The following is a 17,415-nucleotide window of genomic DNA, read 5'->3' on the forward strand; positions in this document are numbered from 1 at the left end:
CCTGAGTGAACCTACTTCAGAGCCCCGTTTTCTCTCTCTCTCTCTCCCACTCACTGTAAAACATCCTAGCAATTACCTACTTATGTGGCTTGCTTCTCATTTAGCTGAAGTCACATTATTTCTTGAAACTGCCCTTTGAAACAAAATAACTTTGACTTCTTTTTGTAGAAGTAAGTTCACTCAGAAACAAGCAGATTGGTTCAAAGAGATGAAGAGGTCCTTTTCAGCTGAGGTGTTGTTTTAATAAAATGGCAGTCCGTCAAAAAACGAAATGCTAAAAACAATTGTTCACCATTTTAAGAATATAAGCTTCCAAATAATTAACTACATAAGCTCATCATTCAGCACATTTCCTTATAAAATTACAGATCCTGCATCATTATTTTTTGGTTGCAAAATAAATTTTTATTATTAGACAGCGATACATCACTCCAACCCATTGCAATGGCTTGCTCAACGACCCGTGCTGTGGATGATGTTAAAAGGAAGTATTACTATTCCAAACAGACTGGACTAATTTGAAGTCATTCCAACAGTGGCATAACACCATGATCTTGCCCATTCCCCTCAGAATACAAAGTCTTCAAAATATTTTCTTGGCAAGAACACTGTTCTTCAAACCTGAACAGAATGTACTTTTCTTGGGGGGGCACCCCCTGTGACAATTCCATTGGTGTGGTAAGATACCTGCCATCATAGAGAAAGGCAAGATTTTCCACGGAGTCTTAAATGTTCCCAGCATGCCACCTTCAGACTGCCAGGCAAAAGCCTTTGCCAATACTCAAACAATTTGCATTTCTTCTAAGCTTCAAGAGTTTTCAGATCTGCCCTGTGTATTTTGTTTTATTTAGAACCCAGTCACATCTGGGTAACTGAGCTTCACTACTCAAGCTCTATAATTCATGGCCAATCCATGAAAGGTACTTGGGACATTGACCTCACCTCTGGCTGTATGTCAAGCAAACAATTGAGTCTGCACCCCTACAAATCAACTGGAACACCCAAGAATTCATAATTTGCAAGCCTATTATTGTATTGCAAAGGAGTTCATACAAAATTCCAATTACTTTTTATTTTAAAATTCAAGACCAAAATGGACAGCAAAGTGAATCCCTGGGCAGGCTGGCTGAGAAGGCATGCATCTGGGGAATGAGAAGATTATTAACCAATGGCATCAAGTCTGGGTTTAATAACTTAATATCCATAGGAGATAAAGAGAGACTGAGGGAGCAACAGAGATCCTTGGTCGAGAGGATCAATGAGTTGGAATCGAAGAAGCAATTGGTGATTTACTGATATAGACATTTCTGCCACTTAGTAACAGAAGGTCTGATGATCTTACAAATTAGGTGGATCAAGCTAACAGACCCACTGCTGATCAAATGATGTTTGAAAACCAAAGTGACTTTCTCCAAGTCATCTCTTGGAACACAATATGAAGAAGTCCAGAGAAAGGAATTCTTCTTGCCTTGACTACTTGTCAAACGTTAATGAGAAGATAGCTCCAACAGGAAATAGCTTCTGTATGACACAGCATATGGGTTAATTTTACTTTAAATTGCTGCTACATATACCTTCTGCACACATTTTCAATCTGTGTGAATGCTAATGATTATTTCATTGACCTGAGAGGTAACTGGGAGTTTTGAGAGTAAATGAGGGGATTCTGGCAGGAGCCCATTAACTAGAGGTCACTCTCTTTTTAAAAAAGTGAAGTTGCCATGGTGTTGAATTTTCTGCATGAAAGATTCAATTATAACTTCCAAAGGCAACTTAACAAGGGCAGACTTGGAGGGATACAGGCAAAAAAAAAATTAGGGAGTAGGATTAAATGGCAATATCTTACGAAGAGCTCACAGGGAAATATTGGGTTAAATGGCCTCTGAGCTGTGGGATCCATGATGATGAATTGACCTTGGAGCCTAATAACTTCATAAAATTCCTCTGTATTCACTGCACATACTCCAAGACATTTGATCTTTTTCAAACATGCAACGATCATGTTTGTTATGATGGTGCTTCACTTTTCATGCTTGCCAATATACACCAATACCCACATTTTGTCAAAAGAACCAAAGACCAAGATATTGATAGTGGTGAGAACCCTGGGTGAGAAATCACTGCACAGGACAGAGTTTAACCAGAAATAAGGGAAAATGGTACAAGCAATGCGACAAGTCTAAAAGTCAAACAGAAGTCATAAAGTTAAAAATCACACAACACCAGGTTATAATCCAACAGGTTTATTAAGAAGCACTAGCTTTCGAAGAGCTGCTTCTTCATCAGGTGGTTGTCCACCTCTGAAAGCTAGTGCTTCCAAATAAACCTGTTGGATTATAACCTGGTGTTGCACCATTTTTAACTTTGTCCTCCCCAGTCCAACACCGGCATCTCCACATCAAGAAGTCATGAATGCAGAGTGCAGAGTCAGTATCCAGTCCAAAGACTGAAATGCTGTTTTGTCTTAATTCTGACAACAGAAATGATACATAATCCTCAGATGAAATTTTCAAAATCGATAAATGATGATATTCTGAGCTGGTGCTGAAGGGATTGAATCCTGTGGGGGCTCACAAAACTCAATGCTGATGTCCACCTCAGTGTAAAAATCGGAATGATACAAACTATAACAAGACTATGATCATACATCGCACCAAGAAGGTACTGCTTGTATTGACTGCGAAGTTAACTTCAATCCAATATTTTGTCTGAATTTCCTGTGGCATTGACTGAGAGAACGTATGCAGAAATATCCCTATATATACATTTATACATATCCATTAGAGCAGCACAGTGACTCAGTGGTTGGCCCGGCTACATCACAGCACCAGGGACCCAGGTTCGATCCCAGCCTCGGGTGACTGTCTGTGTGGAGTGTGCACATTCTCCCCGTGTCTGCGTGGGTTTTCTCCGGGTGCTCTGGTTCACCCTCACAGTTCAAACATCTGTAGGTTCGGTGGATTGGCCGTGCTGAAATTGTCCATGGTGTTCAACAAAGTGTAGACTAGATGGGTTAGCCACGGGAAATGCAGGGTTACAGGGAGTGGGAAGGGGGAGTGGGTATAGGTGGGATGTGATTCAGAGGGTCGGTGCAGACTCAATGGGCCAAATGGCCTGCTTCCACACGATAGGGATTCTATCATTCATTCGGTAACTAATTAAGTTTCAAAGTGTAGAGTGTCAATGCTTACACGAAGGTTACCACCCAATTCCTCAACTGCAGGGAGTCAGGCTATATATATTTCTCATTATACTGAATTGTCAATCATGCCTGAAGTAGACACTATCATGCTGTAAAAAATCAACAGCTACATCGATTCCTCTCAGCCTTCCCAGCCCCTCATGTAGCTTTTCTCCCATTGACTTCAAATCTGGTGTCTCAAACCTTGAATACTGTGCTCTACTTCATGACCTGCTGCCTTGCTAACCCTCACATACTTCCTCATCCAATTCCATTTTTACTGCCACTTCCGCAATCGTCCATTAATTCTGCGGCTCCAGCAGCTCCATGTCTTACTGCCAGACCCAGTTTGCCAAGACTGTCTTGGGAAGCCGGCAGCTTGGTTTTTATAACTTGGTGGCCACAATAGGAGAGGGGCAGCGCCGGGTTGAGGAAATGGAGGGAACGAGGGTAAAGCAAGTAGGAAATGGGGAGGAGGATCAGGGAAGAGAAGGAAAAGGAGAAGGACAGAGTGGTAAAGCCAATGGGGGAGTGGGGGGGGGGGGTGCATTATGGAATTGAATAATCCCATTTGTGGGCGGCACAGTGGCACAGTGGTTAGCACTGCTGCCTCACAGCGCCTGAGACCCAGGTTCAATTCCCGACTCAGGCGACTGACTGTGTGGAGTTTGCACGTTCTCCCCGTGTCTGCGTGGGTTTCCTCCGGGTGCTCCGGTTTCCTCCCACAGTCCAAAGATGTGCAGGTCAGGTGAATTGGCCATGCTAAATTGCCCGTAGTGTTAGGTAGGGGTAAATGTAGGGGTATGGGTGGGTTGCGCTTCGGCGGGTCGGTGTGGACTTGTTGGGCCGAAGGGCCTGTTTCCACACTGTAAGTCTAATCTAATCTAATCCCGGCACTCCCTTCCTCACAGCACTGAGACTCTATCTAGACTGCAGCAGTTCAACAAGGTAGCTTCCCACTCACCTCAAGGACAATTACCAATGAGCAATAAATGCTGACCTAGCCAGGAGTGCCCCCATCCCATTAAAAAATTCTAAAAGTTCTACATCCTGCATCAATGTGCAGTTTTGGATTCCTGTTCTCTTGCCTTCAGAGACATTTTGACTCAAGGCCTGATAACAGTTTCAAGAACTTATTCTCTCACTATCGTCCTTTGTCTCAGTGGCTTCTCTTTCACAATGATAGCATGTGGAAGAGGAGTGGAATCTTATCATGCACATACTTTCCAAATCCCACATGGCAGAGTGACCAGCTGCCTTGGGTCTCCAACTGAGACTGTGGGAGATACATACAGAGCAGTAAATATGAAAGCACATACACTGCCCTGCCCACCCACCCCCTCCCTGCAGCCCACAGAGAGCTGACATGATGGGGAGCCATTCCTACAGAGGTATTCCTAACACTGGTGTCAAGAATATTGGTGGTTCCAAAACAAACTCCTCTCTGTGCAGTCAACAGAACTCGAGGTGATCTTACTAACTCAATGCAACTACAAGATTATTGCTGCTAAATAATTAGATCGTAATCATGTAACACCAATAGAAACTTCATTTTTGAATGTTAGTTTTCTGACAGTGAACTGTCCCAGCACCAAAATCCACCGGCATTTGGCTCCTGGCAATGAATGGTTATCAATTCTGAATTCTCATCAATACAGCTCAGGAAGCTGCTGAGTATACACCTGATATTGTAAGTAGAATAACTTACAACAGTGCACTCATCTGCACTTGGTGGTGACTGGCCCTGTGCAGGCTCAGATTTTGGAAGAGAATCTCATTAGGACAGCTTCAATTTGTCTATGTCAATAACAAGGTTAGAAGCTAGGGAAGGAGAGAGAGAGCACATGTGTAAGTGCGTGCGTATGAAACACAAAGAGGGGGAGAGATGGAGAGAGAGAGAGAAAAAGAGAGAGAACAGGAAATTCAGATCAAACAACAGAAACATTTTCACACACAGAGTGGTAAATGTGGGAAGTAAAGAGATGCAAATGTTGTGGGTGCACAAAATACTTTGCTCTTCATTGTGTACTAACCTGAGCAGAGACACAAAACTAGAAAAGTAGATAGATGAGCTTCAGGAGCATCAATAGCCTTCTTCTTGTTGAATTCCATAAGAAATGGTCTGAATGGTCATGAAGTGAGAAATGTTCAGCAGTTTGGTTGGCCCCTGAAAATATATCGCCATCGTGACAGGATTCACTGATAATCAGAAAAGCTGTTTTAGTGTCGGAAGTCTCCAATGCACAGTTAGCGATGGCAAAGTCATAGAAAAAGAGCATATAACTTTGTGCTGACTCTTCCTCATCCTCAGGTGAATTACGGGCATGAATAAATCACAGAAAATTTATTTTAACAAGTTTTCTCACCAGCACTGTTGTTTCAATGAATCTCACATATCTACTGTGTCAACAGAGCACATAACACAATAACTGTCCCCAATACTCACAGAATCAGAGAATCCCAAGAGTTAAGATAGAAGCCATTCAGCCCATGAGTCTGCACTGACCCTCCAAACAGCATCCCACCAGACCCTATCATCACCCACCCACCCCAAATTCCCACATTCCCCATGACAGATCCACCTAACCTGCACATCTTTTGACTGTGGGAGGAAACCCACACAGACACGGGGAGAATGTGCTAACTCCACACAGACAGTCACCCAAGGGTGGAAACAACACCAGGTCCCTGGCGCTGAGAGGTAGCAGGTGCTAACCATTGTGCAGGGTTTTGTGTTGTACACCCTTTGCACAAACTCTGTTTCCCTTTGTTATTTCTTCTGCTAAAAATATCTGAAGTGAAACTGACCCAAAGCCTGTCCAATAACACTCATCCGGATTGTTGCACATCATCATTTTATATCTAGGGTCTGCTCTGTACAAAACTAAAACAATGGATTCAATCCTTGCCTGATGATGTCCTACCAAAAATCACAGATTGACAGCCACCAGTGCTTCGTGATAGACTTGGGCAGATAGATCATATGGGCAAGGCCCGTGTGTCTGTGACCAACAGAAGAACAAAGCTTTTGATCAGAACACTAGCTAAGGGACTGAAACTGATGATTGAACCACATAGACATGAAGGAGGTTCTACCATATGAACAAGAATTATTCACCCACACAGTGATGCTGCAGCACATTAGCTAAAACCTGTAAACAATACATTACTGATTTTAAAATTATTAAATAGCAACAGTTAGTAGCTCACAGACAGAAGAAAGATCACAAAGCATCGGTATCCGTTTAACATCTGACTGGAGATGACCAGTTCTTTACTGATACCACAGAAAAATAGGTCATTAGTATCAACAATAAATTATCTCCCATCCTCAAACAAACGCCATTTGATTAGAAGCCCAGTAAAACTCTAAGAAAATCTCCTCTGTGTTGAGCCGCACAATCATGTTCAATCCAATATTCCAGAGCCATTTCTGTTACTTCATGCAGAAGTCACACAGAGTTGAACAATTCTGTTTTGGACAAGATACAGGGGACCTGTAAAACATTACCCAAGAAACTGTATGGTGTTGCAGATTGGAAGGGGCAAGTGTTGACTGACATTGAAATGGAACTCTACACAGCCTGACACAGATATTTGATAACTTATTAAATAACTGTTTCTGTTAAAGTCGTAATAAGCAACGGAAATGTTTTGGGTAGAAAATGCGCCAAAAATCAAGTGTGTGATCAGTTTAAATTGATTTGATTTGTTTTATTAATTATCACATCTATTTTGTTACTACATAGAATGACAAGAGTTACATGTTGTGTTGCCACTCTCCAGAGCCATCTTAAAATATAAAAAGTTAAACCAAAACTTAGAATATAAAGGCAGAAAAATAAAGAAATAAAGAAAAATTATTTCAAAGCATAACTTTCACTCATGACATGGTAGACAGCAAGAGACAGCTACAAAAGATAGGGACATTTAATGCGAATTAGGTCATTATCTTCACAAATCATTCCTGTAAATCTTATCTTTTGGCACAAACAAGTCACGTGGAACACACCCTGAGCTACAATGCTTTAATAGGATTCCTCACAGGATGATAGGAAGCACAAAATATTCCAAGTTCTGATCAGGCTGATGAGCCTTCATGAAATCATAAACAACAGTCTTGATCCAAATAAACAAGGACATGGTTCACACAATGGAAACTTCACAACATGACTTCATAGGTTACTACTTAGGCAGACAATATTACAAAATGTAATAGAAGCATGGCATTGAACTACCCTTCACCTTACAAATTAATACCATTTCTAAGTTGGTAAAATAAAGTTGTGTTTTTCACAACTGGCAAAATCAACTGTACATACAGTTCAATAACTTTTCATGTGCTGTCCCCTGGCAAAAGAAGATGGACTCTTCTCCTTAAATAAAGGCCACAGATAGCTTCACAAGTCATAATCATAGAGTTGGAAAATTGCATTTGAGCTTCAATGTTGACATTGATAATTGCCAGCTTGTTCGTTGATGTAACGACGTCTGCCTAGTTCAACATTACTCAATACGACAACTCTATTAATACAAAGTATACTCTTAGCGCTTCTTGCATTAATACTACATTCAAAGGTGGAAAAGTAACCTTGCATAGTGTAATAATTGCTCAATGGCATCCAACCATCCTCTCAGAGTTAGTCTTTGCAATTTTGTAAAACATCAGATTTAACATTTAAATCAGCTTTTTCTTTTGCTTTTCCATCTTCTCAAATCAATCATCCTTTCAAGCCTTTTGTTTGTGCATTGGATTTTTGATTCACCACCTTTCTTAGTCATTCCATTTCATTTCCAAGTCCCTTCAGTTGGGGAGATGTGATGTTTGTTGCACTGATCAGTGAGGTTTCAGGTGCATTACAACCCGACTGTGGTCTTATTAGCTCACACTCCGAGAAACCGCATAGGAAAGTTTGTTAAAACCTAAAACACCTAAATTTAGTTCCAATTCATACAAATTCATATCTGGCCTGTACATTTTTGGGAATAATTAGTGTTTCTAAACACTACAGTCAGTAAAATTTGCCAATAAAAAGATCTACATATCTTTGATCAGAATGGTGGATCTGCACTTAGTTTCACAACTTAGCAACACAGTACAGCAGGAGAACAAATAAATATAATTTAACCAATAGCTTTAGTTCAGATATTATTCAGGTTAGAATTTAAACCACTGCCTTACTTAATTGTCAGTACCTGTTTGCAGTGGGAAATCCTAGGTTTGTGCTGATAATGGCTTCAATGTTTTGAAAATAACATTCAACATGACAGAATAAAATTATCAACTAATCATCAACATGTGAGATTGTTGACTTGAGTAGTTGATTGACCAAGAATTCTAGAATTCAAGTTATCACTGAAATGAGGAAGCAAGACAGGATAATTTTCCACCAGGTGTATAAGGACTTGGTAATGTGCTAAAACAAAGACCAGTGTCAACTCAGAGATATGTTTTAAAAAACACATATATATCCCATAAACCACCAAGAAGAAACAATGCAAGCCATAAAAGCAGGTGTATATTTCATTTTCAGATTTAAAAAGCCACAAATACATATTCACTGATGCTAAAGATCTAGAAGAATTGGTACTGTATTCTTAAATACATCCATTATTAATTAGCAGGATCTTTCTCATTAACTTCTCATTCATGTTAGTCTAGATTATGTCTTGCAACATGCAACTTGAATCTTACGTATGTCACAAATATGTAAGATGAATCTCTGGGAACACAACTTCCTGAGTAGTTGTGACTTTCGACTTATTCATCCATATCTATTTCTCCCTTCTATCATCCTTTACTGTGTCACAGACTTCATTTCATAGCAACCATTCACTCATAGCATAGCAACCAGCTGTCTTCGCATTTTCACAAAGAGCACCAAGTTTAGAAGAATACAGTCTATCAAAAAAAAGTACACAGTTGCACTCTGGGTCTAAAAAGCTCTGAAATTATGAGAGAGATCACAGCAAGGAGATATTCAGCAGGAAACAACATGGAACATAGCCAGATCTGTCTTAAGACTTATTTAAACTTAATGGATGTAAGTGCTACATAAGCTAGGCTCCATGGAGAACACCTCCAACGCCAACAGTGATTTGTTTATTCCCTGACAGCACTGGGGATGGCAATATGACAAACAGCAGTCAGGTTACATTGTAAAAATAACAACTAAGACATAAACTTTACTGTGTCCTGCACGTGCTGCGTTCCCAACAACCTTCCCCAAGTGCATAGTCTATTATTGGCAGACAAACGGCAATACTCATTTAGTCCAATCTGCCAAAATTATCATCCCACTTACCATCATTGTAACACATTTTTACAACAAATGCTTCCTGCTGTTTAAAGTTCTTTCCAAAGTTCGGCATCTGAACTTGGGTCAATGTGAAAATATTGAGTATGTTCAGCAGGGCCCAAAATATCATTCACAAGACACTTTATGTACCCACTTTTACACTGGCCATCTAATATTTTACATTTTTTGCAATGTTTCATTGCATTTTTTTGTTTACATTCATAATATTAAATGAAGTCTGGATATTAAGGGCATTGAAACAGTTCGGAAATGGCCAGTGATGACTAAACACTTTCACTTTGACTTAAATTCACTTCATGATCTTTACCTGCCTTGAAGTAAATGTCAGAAAGAATGAGCAGTCTCTCAGGTTACTTTGTGAAGGAAAAGCTTGACGTTGAGGCATGATTCCCTGAGCAATTGTTTTCTTAAGCATTTTTACAATTCAGTGACTAGATACTGGCCTCAAGGTGACAGCTGGGAATGGAGTAACAGATTCACAGAACATTCAAAGCGTCAGCTGGTGACACTGATGATCTGCCTGCTTTTGGCTCACGTCAAATTGAACATTACAACTTTGTAAGGCTTGGTGCATCTTTGCATCCATAATTGATGTGTACTCCGTACAAGCAAACAACTCCATGAAGAAACAAATTATCATCTTTCCGCTTTGCGGTGATTTTATAATGAAAATAAAAGATGCTGCAAGTGTTCAGGGAATCAGGCTATTTTTCACATTATGCTGGCCCATTGCCTCATACAAGAACTTGGAAAACCCCAAGGTATAGTAGTAAGCAAGATAGATGTCTAAGTTGTCAGTCAGATATCAAGAAATGAATCCAACAGGCTTTGTGAAAGGATTACTTTCACCCACATTCCACTGTGCTCATGTAGAAGAGGTTTTAATGTGAAATGGTATCAAGTACACAGGAAGTCATGGGCACCGGGAAATTCAACGGTTCAGAGAGAAAAAAGGTTATGTTTCAATAGCGATCCTAATTCCTTCACTATTCAGTTCATCCTTTTTCAGCACATGAGCATCGAATACCACACATTCCCCCATCCTCAGGCTTCGAGAACGCAGCCATCAACGGAAGCTGGAGGTGCAAAGATTACATTTTTCATGAAAATTCAATGCTGACCTTGAAGTGTTTTGCATCTGAAATCATGCCAAGGGGAGCAGCAGAAAACCCTTCACGTGTCAGTGTCATGCCCAACGCTCAACTTACCTGCCAAGCAGCAAATGAATGACAATGCAAAAAAATGACTCAACAGGAACCACATTCTCGGTTCTAGTTCAAAGCGATGGCGTTAATTTCAAGGCCGGGGAGAATTTGCTCCAGTTGTCTCAAGTGTTCATTCGCTGGTATGCCTGCAAAATAACACAAAGCATAAAATAAACACCAATATTGTCACAGGTTGATCTCACCAGGCTATGAAACGTTCTCATGACTCAAGTTATTTTAAATCGCAGCAGGATCAAAGAAAAGTAGTCATGAGAAAGGCTATTTAGACCATCTAATCTTAATTCTTCTCACTAAAACACATCCTTACAGCATATCAATGCTCTCCTTAAATACCCATCTCAACAGCGGATCAATCCCCCCAAAACAGCACAGTCTTATAGAACAGCTAAGTGTGAATTGATACATTTTTGCCACAACAAAAACTGGAGACAGAGTATGAAGAGTCATAGATAAATGTAGCACGGAAACCCTTCAATCCAACCTGTCCAGGGCAACCAGATATTCTGAATAAATCAGTCCCATCATTTGGCCCACATCCATATGCCTTTTAAATGTTGTAATCATACCAGTCTCCACTACTTCCTCTGGCAGCTCATTCCATTCACACACCACCCTCTGTGTGGAAAAGAGCCACACGGATCGGTGCAGGGTCCACTACTTTTCATCATTTATATAAATGATTTGGATGTAAGCATAAGAGGTATAGTTAGTAAGTTTGCAGATAAGACCAAAATTGGAGGTGTAGTGGACAGCAAAGAAGGTTACCTTGGATTACAATAGGATCTTGACCAGATGAGCCAATGAGCTGAGGAGTGGCAGATGGAGTTTAATTTAGATAAATGCGAGGTGCTGCATTTTTAGGAAGCAAATCTTAGCAGGACTTACACAAGGTCCGAGGGAGTGTTGCTGAACAAAGAGACCTTGGAGTGCAGGTTCATAGCTCCTTGAAAGTGGAGTCGCAGGCAGATAGGGTAGTGAAGGCGGCATTTGCTTTCCTTTATTGGTCAGAGTATTGAGCACAGGAGTTGGGAGGTCATGTTGCAGCTGTACAGGACATTGCTTAGGCCACTTTTGGAATTGTGTGTGCAATTCTGGTTTCCTTCCTATCAGAAGGATGTTGTGAAAGGGTTCAGAAAAGATTTACAAGGATGTTGCCAGAGTTGGAGGATTTGAGCTATAGGGAGGGGTGGAATAGACTGGGGCTGTTTTCCCTGGAGCGTCGGAGGCTGAGGGGTGACCTTATAGAGGTGTATAAAATCATGAGGGGCATGGATAGGGTAAATAGACAAGGTCTTTTCCCTGAGGTGGGAGAGTCCAGGACTAGAGGGCATAGGGTTCGGGGGGGGGGGTGTGGAAGATATAAAAGAGCCCTAAGAGGCAACTTTTTCACGCAGAGGGTGGTATGTGTACGGAATGGGCTGCCAGAAGAAGTGGTGGAGGCTGGTACAATTGCAACATTTAAAAGGCAACCAGATGGGTTTATAATAGGAAGGGTTTGGAGGGACGTGGGCTAGGTGCTGGCAGGTGGGACTAGATTGGGTTGGGATATCTGGTCAGCATGGAGGGGTTGGACCGCAGCATCTGTTTCCATGCTGTACATCTCTATGACTCTAGGATTCAGTATTCTTGCAAATCTGTTCTGATGAATGCAGACTGAGAAGTTTGAATGGCATGTTTCTTTTTATAGCGGTACCTTCTCTCTTTGCCAACTATTACCTCCAACTCTAACTTCTCTTTCCTCTCCAAAACCTTTAAAGGTGCTGATACCCATTTGTCCTGGAACGTGAGCAGTGGTAGTGCACTCCTCGATCAGCCAACCAACTTTTACCTCCTGTTAATTTGAGGTTGTCCAAAACTCCAGCGCCCTTGCTCATAGTCACACCAAATTTCATTTGCCTATAACCACTCTGCTCAAAGACCTGCACGAGCACACAGTTAGACAATGCTTCAATGTTAATATTCTCAGCTCTTCTTTCCCCAAATCTCCATTTGGCTTCTGTTCTCTCCAGTTCTACAATTTCCTTCAGCTCCCACGACAGGGATATCTGCAGTTCCCAAATTCTGGACACTCGATCCAATATCTCCAAATTTGATCACGTCACACTGGTAACTCTGCCAAGCTGTCAAATTCTCTTCCCAAACTTATCTGCATTTCTGCCTCCCTACTGTCTTTAAAGAGACTACTTAAATCTTCTTGTGCTTTGGCTAAGCTTTCGGACATTTGTCCTGGAATCTTCCCATGTGGCATAATGCCAAATTTTCGTTTTGACATGATTTACTGCACGACAAATGCCAGAAAAATAAAGGTCAGAACTCTGGAACAAGAGAAACAAGAGCAAGAGTATAACATCTCACTCCACCATTTTAAATTCATGGCTGTACCATCATGCTTTAACCCATACCCCTTCATTCCATCAATCTAGCTATCTCTCCCTTGAATATATTCAAACAACTGGATGTCTAGGCTTCAAAATTGATAGATCCGTGATGTTTTGATTGAAGGCGTCTCTCCTCACCTCAGTTCAAAATGGCTGACCCATTCAAAAGTATCACCCTATATTCCTGACTTACCCACCAGGCTAATAAAGTGTACTCACAGCTGGAGAATTTTGAAAAAGTCGTCTTCTAATATTGGCCTGGTCTCTCCACAAAGAATCCCACACACTCCAGGAATCAACTTTGTGAACCTTTATTGCTATTGTTCTCCAAGGCAAACCCATCCTTCCTAAGGTAAGGAGACCAAAATTGTCTGGTATCTACTGGACTCACCCAGGCCTTACATGATTGTGGCAAGATTCCTTTACTATTACAACCTGACATCTTCGCAATTCAGGTTAACAGACCATTTATTCTCCTAATTGCCTCTTGTGCCTGCATGCTAATTTCCTGAGATTCATGTACAAGCCAGCAATTAAATCCCTCTGAAAACTATTTCAAAGTCTGATTAGTTTTTCTGTTTTTCACTCAACGAATGGAAATGTCACAACGTCTCTACATTATACTCCAACTACCATACTCTGGCCCATTTGTTTAACCCGTCTATATCACTTTGCAGCCACTTTATGTTTTCCTCACAACTCACTTGACTTTCTGACGATGCATTACCAACAAACTTGCATACGTCAGACATGGACCCCTCAACTAAACCATTGGCACAGGTTGTAAAAGACTCCTTCATACCATGAATAGCGTGGTTGTGTATACAGCCTTCCAATTCATGGGGACTATTCTTGAGTCTACAGAATTCTGTAATGTCAAAACTGGTGCCCTTGGCTGTACTTTAAAATTCAAATACAGGCCATCCAGTGCAGAGAATGTGTCATATTTTGGTCCCTTTAATTTCTCCAGTATTGTTTCATTACATGCATTTCTTTAAGTTCCTCATTCACAACCGACTCTTTGAACCCCGCTATTTTAAAATTATCTGCTTTCACGCGAGAAGACAAAGAACTGAAGGTATTGGGTTCAAAGGTGAGAGCCCTGGCAATTCAGTGCTAGTATTTGGCGTAGAAATCCTCGAGCACATTCTTACATCCGGCGTATTTTGACAAAAGCTACATCCCGGGGTGCTCCCATTCTCCCAGCGGCAAATCATGGTGTAGTCAAGTACACATGCATTTGGAAGCTGTTCAGGAAGGGATGCCATTCATTTCTCCATCCACATCACTATCCCCACTTACAGACCCACAGAGTGCCCCCTTGACAGTGCTGCCCTGGCAGCTGTGGGCACGTTGTACAAATAAACAAAACTAGTCAAAGATGCCACTATTGTGAGATGCCCTCTCATTCTCCTCACCCCATGCTGGGTGTACCAGTGCTCAGGTATTTCAGCTCTCTCAGCTGTTAAGTTCAGAACTGGATGGGGCTTTTTGAAAACAGCTTCTCAATTCAACACTGGCTCAAAAACCCTACTCTAGCTTCAAGTCTCCTTCAAATGAACACAACAACCAGGAGTAGAAGGCTTCGCCATTTCACACCATTACAGCTGTTCTCATCCCAGTCTCAACTCCACTTTCCTAGTCTGTTCCCTGGAACCCTTTAACCTGTTGCTAATTAAAATTCCTTCTATCTCCTCCTCAAAATTACTTAACATCCCAGAGTCCACCACACCCTGATGGAAGTGAATCGCACAGATTTACAAAACTTTGAGAGGATAATTCAGCACAGTACAGGCCCTTCAGCCCTCAATGAATTCTTCCTCATCTCTGTTTTAAATCTACTATCCCTTAACTTAAAACTATGATCTCCTTTTCTAGTCTGAACCACAAGAGGAAGCATCCACCCTATGTCCACAGAAACCTGCTGGCAGCATTTCTGGATCATCGAAACGCATTTCACACTAATCGTGAGACCGGGACCTTAAGGTCTCGATTATTATAATTTTTCTACCTCAAAGCCAAAGGGTGGAAACCAGGCAAAAGAAATACAGTAATACTTGGAAATGAATGTCGTGATCACACTGATGCTCCATTTCAATCTGATCAGTATGTGCCATTCCCACTCTTTATTGCATTTCGTCCTGTATCTGAGAGACCCATTTTTATGCGGTCAGTCACTTCCTTTTCCATACCTAGCGAAGTTTTACCTGTTTCATGAGTCTTGCTGGTTCACTATCACTTTCCCTTTTCTCTTCCTCCATCAAAAAAATGTCTTGGTTATTCTTTGTTAAAATCTAGCATTCTCTCAGTCCTCAGGTATACTGATCCTTGACAATCTCACAAACCTCTCTCTCTCTCTACAATCTAACAACATGCTTAGCTTCTCATTAGTCTGATTTTCCCACAAGTATAAGCTGCTTCTGACTTGATTGGAAAACCAAACTCTATTTTTAATAACTGAATTGCTTTGACTCTGTTTCCACATTTCGCAGATTGCCCAGATATTTCACAATATTATGTTTGTGAAATTTATAACTGCTCATCATTGAGGAAATATCGCCACTCATGTTTTGCTTCAAGGTGACCATAGATTTAGGGCCTTTAAATTAGGCTGAACAGTTCCGAACTGCCCGATGTATTCAGCATGATATTTCTCTCCATTACTGAGTAAATTAACAAGTAATCCTCTGCCAGAAATGATAGCAAGATGAATGTGTGAAGCCATTTGTCTATTATTTTACAGCATGATTTCGAGCTGAGTGTCAGAATGTCTTCCATATTTTAATACCTGCACTTTCATTAAAATTCCCTGATGAGCAAAACGATTCAGATCATCAACTTAATTTTATGCTAAGCTTTCTCACACATTTGCCTAATTATAAGTAAGGATTACTGCTGTCAGTTGCAATGGCTAATTTAAAACTCCAATGTAATTTCCATTTTGCGGGTTTTAATCTCAGGTTAAGAGGAGAAAAGATTTGTCAGAAAAGAATATGACACTCGGATAAATCTAAGTCAATCTAGGTTTATTGGCGCACGTTCTCAAGTTACAAAAGAACACGACTACAGTAAAAAGTGTACAATGTGCCAGCCCATTGCACCATCCTACGTACAAATCTTAGATATAAAAATAAAGAAGAGAGTTATTATATATCTTTGTAATGTAGTGTAAGTACACGTTAGAAAAATAAGAAATAAAGCTAAAAAGATAAATGTTACAGTCTTTCTTTATGGGCTTTCATTTGGTCTGACTGGGCTCCACCTGTTGCTAACCAGAAGCCATCTTTGCTCCGGGACTGCTGACCCTGTCCCCACTCCAGCCCGGCCTGCCGTCCCCAGGTCTCGCATCCCCGCCCCGTCCCCGTCCTCACGCCATCCCCAATCTCTCCGTTCCCCACCTCCCCCAACCCAGCCCCGCATCCCCACCCCATCCCCAGGCTCTGCATTCCCCGCCTCCCTCACCCCAGCCCCGCATCCCCACCCCGTTCCCGTCCTCACGCCATCCCCAGGCTCTCCATTCCCCACCTCCCCACCCCATCCCTGCCCCAGCCCCAGGCCCCCCCACCATCCTCACTCTGTACCCAGGCCGCTAGCTGCTTGAAGGTTTTAGGGCGACATGGTGGCGCAGTGGTTAGTACTGCTGACTCACAGCGCCAGGAACCAGGCTCGAAGCCAGCCTCGGGTGACTGCCTGTGTGGGTTTCCTCTGGGTGCTCCAATTTTCTCCCACAATCCAAAGATGTGCAGGTTAGGGTGAATTGGCCAAGCTAAATTGCCCATAGTGTTCAGGGATGTGTAGGTTAGGTGCATTAGTCAGGGGTAAGTGTAGAGTAGTAGGGGAATGGGTCTGGGTGGGTTCCTCTTTGGAGGCTCAGTGTAGACTTGTTGAGCCAAATGGCCTGTTTCCACACTGTAGACATCAAAGAGCTCTCTGATGCCTGCTACATTCTGGCCTACTAGCCGCCCTGTTCTATTTCGGGCTCTTGACCCCACTCTACATCACTGGCAGAAGAGGAAGAAGACAGACAAGAAAAAAAACACAAGTGAGAGAAAATAAAGAAAGACGAATGGACGGAGCAAACGAGCTTCAGCTGTAGTGTCCTAACTCCACCCCTAACTTGAAAGGTTACACTGCACAGACCTTCTGTTACGTAGCAGTGGGAATAGTGTGTGACAATTTACTGGTTGTCATCTGTTCCTTGGAGGATGGGAGTGAGCTGTGACAGAGAAACATGAACATTGCTGCTGCAACCACTGAAGGTGGCAATTAAAAAGCACAGAACTTGAGTTCAAGTTTCTGCGCCAGCAAAC

General features: G+C 41.7%; 1 protein-coding gene across 4 annotated transcripts in view; it reads right to left on the reverse strand.

Annotated features, from left to right (window-relative positions):
- Positions 1 to 17,415, reverse strand: part of cntn1b (contactin 1b) — a 661,974-nt gene that overhangs the window by 425,181 nt on the left and 219,378 nt on the right. For all 4 annotated transcript variants that reach the window (XM_060839985.1, XM_060839987.1, XM_060839988.1 and 1 more), the window contains one exon: positions 10,710 to 10,852. In XM_060839985.1, coding sequence (XP_060695968.1) covers positions 10,710 to 10,764 — 55 coding nt within the window. In that variant the 5' untranslated portion in view covers positions 10,765 to 10,852. The remainder of the gene's footprint in view (positions 1 to 10,709; positions 10,853 to 17,415) is intronic.

Source organism: Hemiscyllium ocellatum, chromosome 19 (genome assembly GCF_020745735.1).
Source record: "Hemiscyllium ocellatum isolate sHemOce1 chromosome 19, sHemOce1.pat.X.cur, whole genome shotgun sequence".
In the NCBI taxonomy this organism is placed as follows: Eukaryota; Metazoa; Chordata; class Chondrichthyes; order Orectolobiformes; family Hemiscylliidae; genus Hemiscyllium; species Hemiscyllium ocellatum.